Here is a 19,085-nt window from a genome sequence, read left to right on the forward strand (position 1 = left end):
GGCTCAGGAATTCTGGGAGTTGAAGTCCATGAGTCATAAAAGAGCCAAGGTTGCCTACCCCTGCCCTAGTTGAACATTGACTAATCTATTGCAACAATAGCTTTCCCCCTGGCAAGGTGGTGTAGAATTTATAAGCTTCTACATCTAGGATCCCTTCCTAGATGTGTTTTTGTCTTATGTTCTTTTCTCGTCTAGTTTTGTTTTGTCTCCATTACACAAAAGGTAAGAGTGTTCTCAGCAGGTCATGGCTACTTAGTGAAGAAAACTTTTCTCTAATTAAAAGGTGACACAGCATTCCTAAAGGCTGAGATTTTTTTTATTTTTTATTTTTAATTCCATTTATATCCCGCCCTTCTCCGAAGACTCAGGGCGGCTTACAAGCTTAGCAGTAGCCTTCATTCCATGTATATGCCTGCTTATTAGGGCTTTCACACACACCCCAAGCGGCATTATTACAAAGTCAGCTTAATTGCCCCCCAACAATCTGGTAGCATTTTTGGCTTAAACAGTACGTCACAACATGAAGACCTTTACAATTTTAATTTCTGATCCTAAGAGCACAGTAGAAGCCGTTGTTTCCATGATAAAGAGCTGTCAAATATTTCACCTTCTGCTTTCTCAAGCAATTTGCATCCCAGATGTTTGAGACATGTGGATGTGATGTGGTTGAATAAGTCAGGATCATGAGTCAGGTTGTTTAAGGAGTGAGAAAGGAAGGAGAAAAAGTGAAGCACAAAAGCTACAGCCTTCTAGCTTGAAACCCTACCTTTTACCTCAGTTAGAAGAGAGACTGCATTAAATCAAAATCAGAATAAGAGTTGGAAGGAACCTTGGAGGTCTTCTAGTCCAACCCCCTGCTCAAGCAGGAGATCCTATACCATTTCAAACAAGTGGCTATCCAGTCTCTTCTTAAAAATCATACACTGTCTGCATATACAGGAAGTCCTCAACTTACAACAGTTCATTTAGTGACCATTTGAAATTACAGTGCCACTGAAAAAAGTGACTGATCACTGTTTTTCCACACTTGCAAACATTGTAGCATCCCCATGGTCATAATTCGGATGTTTGGCAATTGGCTCATATTTCTGAAGGTTGCAAGGTCCCAGGGTCATGTGATCACCTTTTGGGACCTTCTGACAAGCAGTCAATGGGGAAACCAAAGTCACTTAACAATTGTGTTACTAAGTTAACAACTGCAGTGATTCATTTAACAACTGTGGCAAAAAAAGGTCGAAAAATGGGGGTAAAACTCACCAAACAATTCTCTTGCTTAGCAGCAGAAATTTTGGGTCGTACGTTGTGGACTACCTGTAACTAAAAATAATTTCTAGTTGCAAGAAATGGCTGGATGAAATCTTGAAGACCTGGATATGACCCAATTTTGTGTGACCTGGCAACCTTCCAATTCCATCCGTTGCATCCTCAGTGAGGTAAAGGTTTTATAAACACACACACACACACACACACACACACACAGAGCTAGTTCAACACATGCACACAAAGGGGGAGTGAGAGAGAGTGAGTGTGTGTTAGTTTAGACTTACCCACTGGAGGAAGTGCTGGGGAGCGTCCGCCTCATCCCTGTACTAGAGGGATTCAGGTCGTATGCTAAGTGCCCTTGCAACTCTCCCAAAGAGAAATTTGGACCTGTGCCTGTCACCACTGGTGCTGTGAATGACAGAGGGAGAAGAACCATCAATACCATGAAGGGGATAATGAATGATTCACAAAATAATGATCCGGGATGGAATTCTCTGCTTCCATCAGTGGTGCTCTGTCAGAGATGTTTCCCAGCTATGGCAACTTTAAGATGGGTGGACTCCAACTCCCAGAATTCCCCAGCCAACATAGCTGGCTGGGAAATTCTGGGAGTTGAAGTTCACACATCTTAAAGTGGTTGAGGTTGAGAAACACTGAGTGTCAGATGGATGTGGGGAATACTGGGAGTTGAAGTCCATCCATCTTAAAGCTGTCAACGGAAACACTGGATTATGGAGTGAAGTGATGTGATATAGTAAAATAACTAGATGCTATCTATAAATATGCCCTATAAACATATTCCTACATACATACAATGTCACCCCAGCCCTTCTCTTTGTTAAACTACACATACCTAGTTCCCTCAATCATTCATTGTATGATTTAGTCTCCAGATCCTTTATCACCTTTGTTGTGCTTCTCTGCACTCTTCCTAGGGTCTCAGCTTCTTTTTGTATCATGGTGACCAGAACTGGGTGCAGTTGTTCCAAGTGTGGTTGATCACGTGTAATAAGTTTTTAAGACAGCCCTATCTAGAGTGCATCGGCATTGTCAAACTGGATGGTGGTGAGAACATGAATCACTGCATGAACTTCTCCTGCATCAAGAAGCACCATACTTGGTGCAACAACCACAGCTGGACAAAAACTTTCTAGCCATGGCCTTCTCCTGCCCATCCAGCAGTAACCATCAATTCAGGAAGGTTCAAGTCATGAAATTAATTCCCTCAGGAGCAATGTCATTCCTTCAGAGACAACACTAGAGTTGGCAGGAAACATGGTATTGGAAACAGTAACTTCAGGAGATCAAGATCAAGCTGAGTACAAGGGAGGGATCAGCCTGGAGTCCCTACACCCCTGAAAGAAAACTATGTCCAAGCCCCCTTGAAGTCCTTTAATTTTCATCTGGCACCAATTCAACACTGATAGTAAGCAGATCAAATTCTTGTCTCCAAAGTGCTTTTTCCAAAAGGCAACTGGACATTCTTCGCCTTTTTCTTTGAAAACGTTTTGCTTCTCATTCAAGAAGCTCCTTCAGTTCTAACAGTTAGAACCGAAGAAGCTTCTTAGATGAGAAGTGAACCGTTTTCAAAGAAAAAACCCAAGGAAGTCCAGTTGCCTTTTGGAAAAAAGCACTTTTGTATAGTTTGCATGGAATACATTCACAGTACTTTTGAACTCTATCCTGGCTCCTGGTTTTGTGGGCCTGAAAGTAACTCCATCTCGCCTGGGTTCAGATTCAGCTTGTTTCCTCTCATCCAGAACCCAATAGCTTATCGACAAAATGTCAATGGTATAGCCAGCTTGAGCATCACCAGTACATTGATGGTAGCACTATCTGGATCAACAGATGATTTTTCCCAGTAGCTGGGAAATACATATTAAAAGTAAAAATATATGTATAATTTTTAATAGAAATTTGTTAATGTTTACAATGAGGAAAAAGAATGGATATTAACAGTGGGGAAAATTAACAAATCTTACTTACACCTGCATTTCAAACAACGTAATATAATTGACAGAAGTAAGAATGAAATATAAAAAAAAATTAATGAGGATACAAGCTACTCACTCCGAGAAACTTGAATAAGTTCTGTGACACTGAACACACCTGACGTAACAAAATTCTCTTGGAAATCTGCTGCATCTGCAAAAGAGATTTTGGACTCATTCAGAAACTGCTACAATAATCAGGGTTTTTTTCTGAATTGTTCAATGTTTTCACTGTCAGGTTTTGACTTAAAGAAACATTATATTATAAATCAGGTAATTAGCATATAATCTTAAATATTCCAGACTGGATACTTTTTAAATAAACTCTTTTCTCCCATTTATTATTTATCCATTTTTTTAGACTAGAAAGAACAAGAGTCTATGAAAGCAGCCAGCCAAGGAAGCTTGACCCTAAAATAATTTAACATTATATAATAGCCACTAGCTATGTCAGTTTTGGATGATCGAATAATAGTATCAGGTTGAAGAACGCCTTTATATAAAAAGTACCGAACTGAAGTGGTTTTTACAAATTGGCTGTCAGTCCCCTTCTGAAACTCATTTATGTTTGTACTGATGTCTGTATTTAACTGTGACATGATTGGCTCTATTGATAGGTTTCCTCATTTGTCTATCCATCTTAAAGTTGCCAAAGTTGAGAAACACAGATTTAGAGATTTGCTGACCGAGGCTGGGTGAGGATGTTCATTCCATGTTGTCTTCAAGGCTGTGGTAGAGTAGGATTTGGTTTGGAATAAATCAAGAGGTTTTTTTTTACTAAATTAAAAAGGTGGGAAGAGACAGAACAGGACCCCAAACCAATCCTATTTCTAAGCCTGCCTTGAAGTGCTTCTCCATTACTAATTCATTTCCTGATTGGATCAACCCTTGAGAGAATCCATCCTTCCATCAGCCTGTTCCAGGGTACCATCCCACCTAATTCTTTTAGGATTTGTACTGCAGGTCCAGGGAACCACAGACCGACGGCTTCAAACATTCACCCACACCTTTCCTCTGTCCTTTTTTTGCTGTTGCTCACCCAGCGTGATTATGGGTTTACTATCCTCCTGGTCAGAACCGATTCCCGTCCTGGGACTGCTGCTTTGATCTGAATCTGAAAAGAAAAGAATTGTGCATTATATTTTACAGCTCTACACAACCGGGGCCTACACACATACATTTGTCTTCTTTTTGGTGTGGTTTTGGTTTTTTTTCAAAAATTGATTACAACTACTGAGAAACGTAGAACAACATTCAAGGCTGGCTGACCAAAACACAATGTCAGAATTTCATTAGACAAAGGTGGCTTTTCCAGACAGCCACTAATTTTGGGAGACAAGAACATGCATTCAAGAGTTAGTTTTAATATTATGTTTTTGCTGTAAGGCAGACATGTCAAACACAAGGCCCGGGGGCTGGATCCAGCCCGTGAAGTGGTTTCATGCAGCCCGCGAAGCCATCCTGGAAACAGTGAGGGAACGGCCCCCACTGCCTTGGCCCTGGCCCAGAGACCCTCCTCCTGCCAGAGACCCTCAGATCTGTCCCACTCCTGCCCAGGCCCCCATAGGCACCCTTGATACGAACGATGTAGAGCTGGCCATGCCCACCCAGTAGGCCATACGCACTTTAGCCACGCCTACCCAGTAGGCCACGCCCACCCGGCCCCCTGAGGGCAACCGCAATGCTGATGCGGCCCTCAATGAAATTGAGTTTGACACCCCTGCTGTAAGGGAAAAAGATTTGTGTAAAGTTGGGAAGGGGGTCGGGTCTCCTGCCTGATAAACTCTTCTTATAACTTGTGGAATTTTAATACTAGACACTTTGACTTAGAACACAGAACATAGAATCATAGGGCTGAATGGGACCTTGGAGGTGGTTCTATAGCCCAAGCCCCTGTGCCCTTAGACCATCCCAGTCAAATGGATGTCCAGTCTATTTTTGAAAATCTCTAGTGATAGAGTACCCATAATTCCAGGAGGCAAGCTGTTCCATTGATTCATTGTTCTCCCTGTCAGAAAATTTCTCCTTACTTCTAGGTTGGATCTCTCTTTGATGAGCTTCCACCTGTTACTTCTTGTCCTGCCCTCTAGTGCTTTGGGGTCAAGCTCTTCTTCTCTGTGTGAGCCCCTTTTGGGTGATGGCAAAGGAAGGTCACTGGCTGGGTCACCCCAGGCCACCATGCACTCCTCTTGGTAGCAACCTTTGCTAAGACTCTCGGTCTTCCTTCATTAAGGTAAAGATGAACAGAGGCCAACCACAAGTCCAGGCCCTACTAGGTTGCCACAGCAACCACCAAACATTAATGGGTGCTTGGAGTAATGTAATTTTTGCAGTAATGGCTGGCCTCCTCCCCATAATCAGCCTTCCCTTGACAGCACTCACTTTGCAGCCCGGGTGGGTGATTAACGAGCCACCAATGCAGATGAAGCGTCTCCCTCCTCGGCTTCCCTTCTCTTCCTTTCCTGGACTCTCAGCCACGCAGGCAACACCTGACCTCAGAACTCTGTTGGCGCCACTAATGCCAGGCATGTGATGCCACTGCGGAACCTAACCCCCATGCCGTCTATTTGAGCATGATGAAATAAACATTGCCCATTGATGCAATCCTCTCCCCGTAGAAATGGGGAATACATGGGACTGTCTTAGGCTTCATTAGCTCTTTGTCCTGCAAGATTGGGTAGAGATAAGATTCCGATGTGTCTGAGAGAAATTTGGTGCAGGGCAGCAATGAAGTTTCTGATTCTGCTTTCAAGAGTAGCATTATCCAGGAATTCTTTCCTGGAGAAATCAAGTTGCTGAAAAGGAAGGAGCTTGATGGAAGGAGGGAGACAGCAGAAAATAATTTTTGTGTAAAGGAATTTGTGTGGGCTCTTTGGTTCTGATCGTGCTCAGAGACTCTTTTTCTTAATGCTCAAATCATGGGCTATTCCACAGGGCACTTTGGGGCAACTCCTAGACCGGTGCCACCTCCCATTGTCCCTGGTGTCACCCTTCAGCAGCTGAGTTGATTTTCATAGGGGCTTCACAGGCTGAAATCTCAAATTGCAGGACTTCCATTTTGAAATCTGATGTGCTGAATTCCATGGAGTTGGTGGAAACTCCCTCTTGGAACTGCATCCTTAGTTCCGTGGCTCTTTTTCCTACTCTAAGCTGCAATGCTTCCAAAATGCCATGAAATTCTCATAACTGCACTCCAGGGATTTTGGAGTGGTTTCTCCCCATTCCCTTCCCCAAAGGGCCCCTCTCCAAAACCTCATGGATGGTGAAAAAATGGTAAGAGATGAGGGAGTTGGCCATTTTTTTAGCATACTTCTACATGTGGCTAAAGGGACAGCAAGTTGTAACTGGCCATTGTTGTAAGGGCTGTGGTGAGTACGACTAGAAGCTGTTGAGAGAATAAATGCAGGGTTTTCAGGGTGATGAGAGTGGCTGTGTAAAAATGTCCATACAGGTAGTCCTTGACTTATGACCACAATTGAGGCCAAAATATCCACTGCTAACTAAGGCAGTTGTTAACTGAGTTTTGCCCTATTTTATGACCTTTTTGCCACAGTTAAGGGTATCACTGCAGTTGTTAAGTAAATATGTGGTTGTTAAGCAAATCTGGATTCCCCTTTGACTTTGCTTGTCAGAAGCCAGCTGGGAAGGTTGCAAATGGTGATCTCATGATCACAGAATACTGCAACTGTCATAAATACATACCAATTACCAAGTGGACGAATTTTGATCATGTAACCATGGGGATGCCGCCAGGACTGTAAGTGTGAAAGATGGTCATAAATCTCTTTTTTCAATGCTGTTGTACCTTTGCACGGTCACTAAACGAAGTCAAGGACTACCTATAATTTGCTATCTGAGCCATTGTTTTGCAGCAAGATCTAGGTGGTAGGTCAGAAGACTGCAGTAAAGAATAAAATAGAGCTTCTTGTAAGTTTGAAACTTGCCGATTACTCAGATGGTAGCAATATGCTGACTGGGGAATTCTGGGAGTTGTAGTCCACACATCTTAAAGTCACCAAGGTTGGGAAATCCTGTCTTACGCCGTCATTTTAAAAAAAAAACCTGCATGCAGTCTTCTGAATGAAAAGCATAAATTCTCCTCCTAATGCAGCAGCATTCGCACTGCATCATTCTTGCACAGGCCCTGCTCTTACTACATCTAACTAATTCCCTTCTCAAAGGAAATGCACTACGCACACAGTCAGGTGCCCTTTTTGCTCTCCAAAAGAACTTTATTTAAACAGAGAGGAGAAATGCTGATGCTCAGGGTAGGACCATCAAAAGGAAAGACCCTTTTTCAAAACCATGCAAAAATTGGCAGGCTTAGATGAGGGGAGGTGATTAGATAACTCTGGAAGTTCCTTTGAATGTGACCAGTTCTGAATCAAAGGCAAAAGCTGAACCACTGGACTTGAGGAAGGAGCCAGAGGGACAGGCAGCAGGAGCGAAGGCCATTGAAACAAAACCCTCCTCTTCCACCCTTCCCACCTCCTGCTTTCCCTTCCTCATCAGAAATACAACTCACGCCTCACATGGGCTACATCCCAGAACTCCTCGTTCTCTCTCTCTCTCTGCTTTTCATCTTATCTAAAAATAATCAAGCTTGTTGGGCACTCCGTGCAGACGCTGAGGTCAGCACTATAGGTTCCTACTAGCATCCTGGATTAGCCAACCCACCACCTCCTCCTTCCAATCGAGTCTTTTTACTTTCTCCCCATTGCATGAACACACACACACACACACACACACACACACACACACACACACACACACATCTCTTTCTTATGCAGCAACCCTTGGCTAGAATCCACACGTCCCTGAATATCCTTGATGCAGCCAGGAACATTTTAAAGTGTCTTTTTATTATTCCATCCCCCTCCCCAAAATGAGTGTGTGTGTGTGTGTGAGTGTGTGCGCGCGTAAAAGTGAGAGAGATGCCTGAGCTGCTCCAGTTCACCTGACCCAGCCGATTTCCCCAAGATTCTAGTATTTTTTTTTATTCCTATCATTATTCTTATGATCTACATACAGTATAATAACAGCAAAGTCATTCTAACTGCACAGGTAGTCCTCGACTTACAGCCACAATTGAGCCCAAAATTTTTGTTGTTGTTAAGTGAGTTTTGCTCCATTTTACGACTTACTTTTCACAGTTGTTAAGTGAATCACTGAAGTTGTTGTTAAGCTAGTAACACGGTTGATAAATGAATTTGGCTTCCCCAACATCTTCGCTTGTCAGAAGATTGCAAAAGGTTAGGGTGACCCCAAGACACTGCAACCATTACAAATAAGACCCAGTTGCCCAGTGTCTGAATTTTGATCATGTGACCACGGGAATGCTGCAACGTAAGTGTGAAAAACAGTCATAAGTCACTTTTTCAGTGCCGTTGTAACTTCGAACGGTCACTTAACCAAATGTGTTATAAGTCGAGGACTACCTGTATAGACTTGCACATTTGCCAAATAGAGCACCAGGAGGAATATCACAATTCAGCTGTGAAGGGTGGGGGAAGGAGAAGGTGCACCAACTCAGTGAGAGATAAGTGTGCATAATGACCACAGAATCATACCAATATGTTACATGAAATGTGTGGATAAAAATATAGCTAGTGAATTGAAAATTAAAGTATTCCTTGTTTAGTAACAATTGGGACCAGCAACGTGCATTATGTGAAGCAGTCATTAAGTGAAACCATGATGTAGTTATGATTTTACTTCAGTTTTCCTAGGCTTTGCAGACCTGCAAACATGCAAGGACTGGTCAAAATGTTACTTTTCCATCACCATCATAACTGTGAAGGTTGCTATACAAGGCAGTTGCTAAATGAGGACTACCTGACTTATACCATTGATGAGGCTCATTGTAGCTTTTAGAGTTCCTCATTGCACCACAGAAATTGGGTAGCCCTTCTTCTTTCTCAATTTATAAATTCTCAATTTATAAAGGCAAATCAGTCTTTTAATATAGTTTACGGGGAACTCCTTGTCCAATTGTTTATGTTTTAATTTTTTTTCTGCTCTGCCCCATCCACAATAATGTCATAGTGCTCTTTCTGGCCAGAAAACAACAGCATTGTCCATAAGGCTCTGAAAAAAGCCAACTGTGATTGAAAACTCACTTAAATCCCTTACTGTGGAAATCTATAAACATTATACAGTAATGATGTAAAAGCCAGGTCTTAAAAGAAGCACTAAATAATAAATCAAGCAAGAAATGAGCAAATGCTAAAATTGAGATTGTAAACAATAAGCTTGGATAAAATAAGTAAAACCTAAAAGTATTACTATCCCTTGATCCAAAAATTAGTGCAAGAGAAATTACTGAAAAACTGTACTGTAGCAATATACAGGCTGTCCTCGATTTAGAACAGTTCATTTAGTGATTGTTTAAAGTTACAATGGCACTGAAAAAAGTGATGTATGACCATTTTTCACACTTACGACCATTGTAGCATCTCCATGGTCACGTGATCAAAATACCAATGCTTGGCTCATATTTATGACGGTTGCAGTGTCCTGGGGTCATGTGATCACATTTGCGACCTTCTGACAAGCAAAGTCAATGGGAAATCCAGAGTCACTTAACAGCCGTGTTACTAACTTAACACTTGCAGTGATTCATTTAACATCTGTGGCAAGAAAGGCCATAAAATGGGGCAAAATTCATTTAACAGCTGTCTCACTTAGCAACAGAAATGTTGTGCTCAATTATGACTGTAAGTCGAGAACTACCTATATCATGATTTGGAAAGTGTTGCCCATAGTGATGTAAGCATTTGGAATACTAAACTATACAAGGAGCTTCCCAGTTTCCTAAATTATGTTTAGCATAGAGGAAGCAGAATGAAAGGAGGTCCCTTACACCCCAATTTCCCTATCTGCGTGAGTAATGCATGAAACATTTGCTGTTAGCATTACTTCTGAAATTGTCATCCAAACTAGCTGCCAGTCGGCTAAGCAAAGGCATTCAGTTTTCTTCCACAGCTGCAGGGGCCGAGCAAACCCCACTGCCAACTGTTTCTGAACTCTTCCTGCCCATGTGGTTGGGGTGGAGCATGCTACTACAGTACAGTTACCACAGCATGATAGGATCTCAGAAGCCCTGCAGGTAATTAAAATGTTGACCGGTACCATGATGCTCACACCATCCCTAAGTACAGAAAATATTGCTTATTTGTTTGTTTGTTTGTTTGTGTTTGTTTGTTTTGTTAGTTTTATTTATTTATTTATTTAATAGGCTGCCCATCTTACCTCAAGGTAACCCTGGGCCAGCTTACAATAACAAAATATAAAAACTATGTAAACTAGAAACACAGATATGTTAATACAAAAGCCAAAGACTGCGGTCCAATTAGAAAATTGGGAAGGCAGGAGCGGGATGGTGTTGTTGTTAATCAATCAACCTGTTCTGTACCAGCGTACTACCGGCCCTGCAGAAAAGGCAGGGACAACCCCTTTACAAAAAGGCAAGAGGCTGGAACTAAGCCTGCCAAATTTATTGACACAAAACAGAGCAAACAGAGCAAAACAAAAACACGAACCATGAAACAGGAGCTATTCAAACGGTTGCCTTCAGCAAACCAGCCCTCCCACACATTCCCCTTTTAAACAGTTCAAGGCGTGGCTTCTCTCTGCCTCCTTCCGAGGTGCCCCATTGCCTTCCTCTGTTTACTCCTGATTGACTGCCTCCTGCGTCGGGCGTCCTTGAACAGGGCCAGCTGTGGGTCATCTTCATCCACGCTGTCAGGCTCACACAGCTGGGTCTGCGTCGTAACCAGATGGGAGGGGCCTGGCTGAGGGCTCTGCGAAGCCTCAGGGCTGTTCTCTGCAGGCTCTCCAACACCCCCCTCCTCCTCCTCTGAATCGTCCGACCCAACTGCCGAACCCACAGGCTGACCCTGAATCACAACACAACCACCTCCACTGTGATGCTTCCCCATTGGAGCCCTAAGCCAACTGGCATAGCCAGGTCTTTAGGCTCTTACTGAAATTTGGGGGGGAGGGTTGGGGCCAACCTCACTCGGGGGGGGCAAGGTGTTCCAGTGGGCAAGTGCAATGTCAGACAACTCAGCTCAGGCTGATGGGACTGCAGCATGCCTCCTCTGCTGACACAGATGGGATGAGCCAATCCCAGTGAGATCAGACGGTCCCTCAAATTTTACAATTTTTCAAGGCAAGGGTGATGCATTAGTATTGGAAGGGATCCAGTATTGGCACTACTTTGCCAGTCTGTCTGTCATGGATAAGTCACAGGCAAGAGACAATAGGTGCAGAGGAGGAGATTCTGTGCTTCAAATCTTTGGCTTAGGACTCTGGTATCAATCAGCCTGGATTCTTGGCATTCCTGATGCACAATTTGATATGATAGGGTGGATGGAGGTATAAATGCATCTTAGAAAGTTAATGGGGTATGCTTAGGTCTAGGAATATAAAGAACTAAACTGCTTTTAAAAAAAGTGATGGCTAAACTGGACCCATGCCAATCGGGTTTCAGGCCCGGGTACAGCACAGAGACGGCATTGGCCGCGCTGGTGGATGATCTCTGGCGGGCCCGGGATAGGGGTTATTCCTCTGTCCTGGTCCTATTAGATCTCTCAGCGGCTTTTGATACCATCGACCATGGTATCCTGCTGCGATGTCTCGAGGGGTTGGGAGTGGGAGGCACCGTTTTACGGTGGTTCTCCTCCTACCTCTCGGGCCGTTCACAGTCGGTGTTGGCAGGGGGGCAGAGGTCGACCCTGAGGCCCCTCACTTGTGGGGTGCCTCAGGGGTCGGTCCTCTCTCCCCTCCTGTTCAACATCTATACGAAGCCGCTGGGTGAGATCATCCGTGGTTTCAGAGTAAGGTGCCATCAATATGCTGATGATACCCAGCTTTTCATCTCTACCCTGAACCAGCCCAGTGATGCCCTCGAGGTGATGTCCCGTTGCCTGGAAGCAGTACGAGTCTGGATGGGGAAGAACAGGCTCCAACTCAACCCGGCCAAGACCGAGTGGCTATATGCATCTCGGGTAATCCAGGATATTCCATTTGGTTATAGGGGGAGAGGTGTTACCCTCCTTTGAAAGGGCGCGCAACTTAGGCGTCCTCCTGGATGCATGACTCAGTTTAGAAGATCATATAGGAGTCGTGGCCAGGGGGGCATTTGTCCAGGTTTGCCTGGTGCGCCAGTTGCACCCCTATCTGGACCGAGATGCCCTACGTACGGTTACTCATGCGCTCGTTACCTCCCATATAGACACTGCAATGCTCTCTACATGGGATTGCCCTTGAAGACCACCCGAAGGGTTCAACTGGTACAGAATGCGGCTGCGTGGGTTGTGATGGGAGCGTCCTGGTACTCCCATATTACACCCCTCCTGCATGAGCTGCATTGGTTACCGGTTGTCCTCCGGGTGAGATTTAAGGTGCTGGTTCTTACCTATAAAGCCCTACATGGCTTAGGTCTGGGATATTTGCAGGACTGTCTGCTGCCAGGAACGACTGCCCATCACCCTGTGCGCTCACATATGGAGGGCCTCCTCAGGGTGCCATTGGCCAGACACGACTGGCGACCCCCAGGGGGAGGGCCTTCTCTGTGGGGGCACCTGCCCTTTGGAATCAACTCCCCTTGGAGCTCCGGATGGCCCCGGATCTCCGTTCTTTTCATCGCAACCTTAAAACATGGCTTTTTCAACAGGCTGACCTGGACTGATGGAAGGGAGGTTTTCTTGATTTTGTTTTATTGTGTTTTTAATTGGACTATTTATGAGATAATTTGATTTAATACCTTTTAATGTTTGTATTTTGTGTTTTTATCGTTGTTAGCCGCCCTGAGTCCTTTGGGAGATAGGGCAGCATACAAATCCAATCAATCAATCAATCAGTAAACCTGGAAGACAAATAGAAAAATGCTACAGTATCATTTGCTACCTCTTGGGGGTGATGGATATTGTAATCCAGGACTTCTAATCTAGAAAATGCCGGATTGGCAAATAATGTTGTTTTTAAAGAGAATTTTAATGTTTGTTTTAGGGGATTATAGTTTCTCAATGATGTCCATGTAAAAATGGCAGGGAACCATGGTGACTGTCAGTTTTCAACCGTCATGGCCAGTGACTTCCTCATCTTTTCTACTGGATTGCAACTCTTCTCCACTGACTGAGATCAAAACAACACTAATACCTTTTCTGTACTAAATTCCGATTTAAGTAGTTCAAGTGATCTGTTAAGGTTCTCAACCGGTAAGATCTAGAAGGGCACTTTCGTTTTCAGATTTTATTCTTTTAGCTTGTCCTTTTTAAAAAAATATATCCTGTTTAAGACTCCCTCTAGATGGCTTACGTAATTTAAAAGTTTAATGCAATAAGAAATGCTAGTACACAAAAAACAGTTCTTTCTACTTCAAAGGCCAAAATGACCATGTTTGTTTGTGGTTTTAATGTATTACTGTATTGTTCTTTTGCTTTAATTGCAAGCTGTTTACAGTTATTGGTGAACGGGCAGGTCTAAAAATTTAAAGGAAGGAAAATCAAGAAAGGGGAAGGTAGATTACAATACTAGACAACAATTCTGTAATGGCTGGACCTTTTTTTAAAAAATTTGCATTGCCTCATCAGTTGAAATACTATTTGTAGGAATTAATTCCTCGCCTAGCCACTGATGCACACCATTGTATATGAAAACACAAAATCCAATCCTGGACTTGCCAAATTTGCCTCCAGTCAGCTTCCCCCTGCAAAATCCTTTGGTGCATTTGCTTTTTTAAAAAATAAAATAAGTGGTTCAAAAATGTTGTTGAGGCAAAGAAGTCCCAGGTTCCTCTGCCAGCCAAATAGGTCTACCTCAGCAATGGTGGTTTTTCTCACCCGTCCTTTAAAGTCTGGGCCAGTATTTTCCTTTATCCGAGCTGATACTTGGCTGCAGAAACTGGGCCCAAGCCAGGTATCTGCATGCCAAATACTTTTTCCCTGCCATCTTCTCTCTCTCTCTCTCTCTCTCTCTCTCTCTCTCTCTCTCTCTCTCTCTCTCTCTCTCTCTCTCTCTCTCTCTCTCTCTCTCTCTCTCTCTCTCACACACACACACACACACACACACACACACACACACACACCCTCCTGTCCCTTGCACGGCCATTGCTCCCTCTCCCTGCTGCCAGCTCGGCCATTGGCATTTCACTCGGCTGTCTCTGCCCGATCTTCCAAACCGAGAGTCACCCCAGTCAAAATAAGAAGCGGCAGCCTTGCCAATCAGCCTGGTGGCATTTCCACATTTCCCTCTCTCGCACACGGTTCCAAAAGAGGAATTTGGAAGCACGCTTTCTCACCATGCTGCAAAGAAACTTTCGCTAGGCTAGGAGTGGCTTTTGGTCAGCCTCCCTTGCCACGCAAAAGAGAGTTCCGTGCCGGAGAAATTCATCCTTCATTTCATTTATGGGGGATGATCATTAAAACCCACCGAATGAGGATGTTCTTAGGGAAAAATTTCAGGCAGCAGCTCCCTAGTTCATATCACGGCCATTTTGTGTGCCCCCCACATGCCAGTCTTTCCCCAATGTGGCCATTTTGTGCCGAGTTAAGATTCCCAATGAGGGAAGCAGTCAAATGGAGCCTCGAGGCTTGCAAGAAAAAAAACCTCTCTGCAAATATACAATACATATGCACACAGATTAAAAAAAAATGTTCTTGTTGTATCAAGGCTGGGGAAAAAATTCCATCCTCTACCCCTCCGTATAATTTTCCCCACAACTTGAGGAAACTTTTTTCTGTAAAAAAATTTGGTTTTCCACTGATCCTGACAAATAAACAAACAAATAAATAAGGCATCCACTTGAAGTAAGCGAAAGCATTTTTAAAGCAATGCATGCATAATATTCTCTGTTTTTCTCTCCCCCACACATACATTTTGCAATCCAATCTTTTCGTGTCCACAGCAAGTTGGAAATCAATAATTGTTTTTACACAGAAACAGGAGAAGAAGAAATGAGACGGGAAGAAAAACGCAAAGTTTGCAACAGAATACACCAGAAAAGAAAAGAACATGCAGTTCATAGGCTGTTTACTTAAATGGAATTTTGGCTCTTGCAAGCTGGTTTTGTTTTGTTTCTTAAATAAATTCTCTCCAGGCCCCCAATCTTCCCCGCCTGCTCCTTTTCTCCAATTTCCCCTCTCCACGCACACTTCCATTCCCCGGCGGCCATTTTGAAGGCAGAAAAGCACAATTATATGTGCTGCCTCTCTTGCTCCCAAAAGTTTATTTTCCTTCTTTCCCCTCTTGGCAGCCATCTTTTTGAAAAAGTGCCGTGAATTGCTCCAGCTGTCCTGCAGAAAAACAGCATAGCAGCCAAAGAGAGGAAAGGGTGCCAGGGCAGAGGTGGCAAATCTTCCCTCCTTATCCTTTTTATTTTTAAATTTAGCATGAAGCCACTATCTTTGGCAAAGGAGGAAAGCACACCTCCCAGAAGTGTCTGTGAAACGGGAGTGACTTGTCTGAACTCAAAGACAATCTGAAAAGCCAGCAGAAATGGATTAGAGTTAGACAAGAGAGGAAAAAAGGCTGTTAAAACTTCCCTGTTGTACGGCACACACAACAGGCACATTTTTGCTCAGGCTTACAAAGTGATTTCCCCTCCTTTCTCTCCTAGTGTTATTTGCAAAAGTTTTGCTTTTTTTTCCAAACAATTTTCTCACCCACTCGATTTTCAGAAAATTGTTCACAATAGAAATCATGCAGCCTAGTTTTGGGGTTGGTGTGAAAAAGTATACTGTAAGCCAGGAATTGAAGATCTTCAATTTAAGGATCAGGGTACAAGTTTTGATTAGAGGTCTTAAAACCTCCTGTGGGCCAAAGAGTTGACAGGATCACACATTTATTCATTTTGGTGCCCACAAATGAGTAAGAGGCCAGTAAGATCATGGGCATTAGGCATGAACCCTCTATGTTGACATATGTATTATTAGCATGTGTTGCAGGGTAGTGCAACAGGGTAGAAAGAGCAATGCACACATGCACAAACATCTACCATTCATAGTCAAGCTATTCTCCAAAGCACCTGAAAGCAGGACAAGAAGCAACGGATGGAAACTAGTCAAGGAGAGAAGCAACCTAGAACTAAGAAGAAACTTCCTGACAGTTAGAACAATTAATCAGTGGAACAACCTGCCTCCAGAGGTGGTGAATGCTCCAACACTGGAGGTTTTTAAGAAGAGACTGGACAGCCATTTGCCTGAAATGGTATAGGGTTTCCTGCCTGAGCAGGGGGTTGGACTAGATGACCTCCAAGGTCCCTTCCAACTTTATATTATTATTATTATTATTATTATTATTATTATTATTATTATTATTATTATTATTATTATTATTATTATTATTAATTATTATTATTCCTCTGCACGGAAGGACACATGGCATTTAAGAAACATTTTATCTTCATATTTTATGTTCTGTTGATTTCATTATAATTCCTTTGTTTGATTGTTGTGAGTTGTCCTGAGTCACTGAGAGAAGGGCAACATATAAGTTTAATATTTTTTATTATTATTATTACCTCCTGCACCCCAACAGGAGTGTATCACACTGGATAGGGTTAAGAGAAGACACCTCTCCCAGTGTGCATCTTGCTCTCTTCCTCCCCATCTTTTAATTATAAATTATTATGGTTCATTGAATACTACTACTACGACTACTACTATTATTATTATTATTATTATTATTATTATTATTATTATTAATTATTATTATTATTATTAATTGTGTAATGTTTTACTGGCTTTTCATTCGTAAGCTGCTCAGAATCACCTCTGAGCAAAAAGGGTAGCATACAAGTCTAATAAATAAATAAAAAATATATAAAATGAATTCATTTGAACATGCTTGTGAGAAAGGGACATTAAGGAAACAAGGTAAAGGAACTGAAAAAGTTCTGCTTTGAACTTCAGGTTCAAAATTGGAATAAAAGGAGAGAGAAGAAAGTAGAATCATTGTTTCTCCCCCCACCCCACCCCAATCAGTTACACAGGAATAGCAAAACTATCCAGAAGGCCTGTAAAAATAATTTTCAGCATAGTGCCTGGGATTAATGCTACCTTTGCAAAATCTGATTGCCAAATAGATCTTGAGGAATAGAAGTGTAGGCGGCTGGTAAGCTCCTGATAACGTCTTGATCATATATTATTAAAGCCAAGGGCAGGTGAGAGATAGATTGAGATATATGAAAATATTATTTTCATTATATCTGCAGGATCAGTGCTTCTGATGACTGACATTCACATTTTTGTTTCTGACATGAGAATTAATCTAAATAGGTTTCCTGGGCTGTATGCAGCAAATTCCACTTTTCTAACTAACAGAACGTACTCTTAATCTAAAAGTGATTTCATATCACTCACTTCAAAGAAAAATCATGTGAATATATGTTCCATTTTAGAGTCTGTCTAATAAGCAGCTTGTTTTAAATCGTGCCCATGCCAATTTTCAGCTGTCTTGCTCTAATGAGAAGCATACACACTCACAAACACACACGCTGTATATATATAATCATAATCTCACAAAACATACAACTCCCAAAGTAGCCGGTCTCTATAAATATTCCACCAGTTACAAAGAAGACAGATCATATCTAGCACCAACATCTTGTTACGGTGTCCCTGCTGTTTGAAATAATCATCCTGTCCTCATTAGACTGATACAGCAAGAGGCATTGGACAACACAGATGTTCAATTTTTTCGTTAAGACCCTCTTAATCCTTCACTGTCTACAATATTACAGGAATAGTAATCCTAGTTCTGTCTGCTAAGCTGCCAGATTCTTTGTGTGCATACTCTCAGAAATGATGTCCATTACTAAGTTTATCATCTATGCCTTAAACCGGCTGCTAATTTCAACTCTAATTTCTTAATACAAGATGGTTTCATAAAGTAGTTAAAGTTTGCATTTCCTGGAAAGGTTGAGTTTTAATTTGTTCCCCATTGATCATGGAGATCACATTGGGCAAGACCCCAGGTCTATGCTGAATGAGCAAATGTGGGATATTAATGTAGCAAATACATAAATTCAAGAAGTTTAAACTTCCCTCTGCACCATTCCTAATAAAAACTATAGTTATCATAACATATCCTTATCCACAGGGTGACTCATAATTACCCAGTCTCTAAATATCCTTTTTTTTAAAAAAAAAAAAAGACATTCACTCTGCACCTTGCCAGTTGTAAATTATGTGGACTTCATGGTTGGCTGGGGAATTCTGGGAGTTGAGTTGAAATCTACATATCTGAAAGATGCCAAGGTTGAAGGACATGTAGTCCTCTACTTACAACAAGTCTTTGAGCAATTGTTCAAAGTTACAGTGGCACTGAACAATTGACTTACAAGTGGTCCTCGCATTTACAATCAGTGCAGCATCCCAAGGTCATATGAACTCTGTTTGCAGCTTTCCTACCTGGCTTCCGACAAGCAAAGTCAATAGGAGAAGCTAGATTTACTTAAGGACTAAGTGATTCACTTAACAACCTTGGCAAAAAAGATTGTAAAATCTAGCATGACTCATGTAACAACCACTTTGCTTAGTAATGAAAATTCCAGTCCCAATTTTGGTCATAAATCAAGGACTACCTGTATGTATGTGGAAGGTAGGGGTTTCATGAAGCTGTTTGGGGGAAAAAAGTATTATTTTATTGTGCTGAAGTTGACAGATATTTGGCTGGTTGGTTTTATGGTGTTGATGCGCTCTTTAAACGTCAGCCTTTTTTTGGAACTACGGGTAGTCCTCAACTTACGATCACAATTGAGCCCAAAATTTCTCTTCTGAAGCAAGGAAGTTGTTAAGTGAGTTTTGCCCCATTTTACAACCTTTT

At 42.3% G+C, this 19,085-nt stretch overlaps 1 protein-coding gene across 3 annotated transcripts in view; it reads right to left on the reverse strand.

Moving 5' to 3' along the window:
- Positions 1-19,085, reverse strand: part of NFIC (nuclear factor I C) — a 172,579-nt gene that overhangs the window by 34,447 nt on the left and 119,047 nt on the right. For all 3 annotated transcript variants that reach the window (XM_081312541.1, XM_081312542.1, XM_081312540.1), the window contains 3 exons: positions 4,294-4,368; positions 3,334-3,408; positions 1,548-1,671 (listed from right to left, as the gene is read on the reverse strand). In XM_081312541.1, the coding sequence (XP_081168667.1) occupies positions 1,548-1,671; positions 3,334-3,408; positions 4,294-4,368 (274 nt within the window). The remainder of the gene's footprint in view (positions 1-1,547; positions 1,672-3,333; positions 3,409-4,293; positions 4,369-19,085) is intronic.

This window comes from Vipera berus, assembly GCF_964194415.1.
Source record: "Vipera berus genome assembly, chromosome: 1".
NCBI classification, from domain to species: Eukaryota; Metazoa; Chordata; class Lepidosauria; order Squamata; family Viperidae; genus Vipera; species Vipera berus.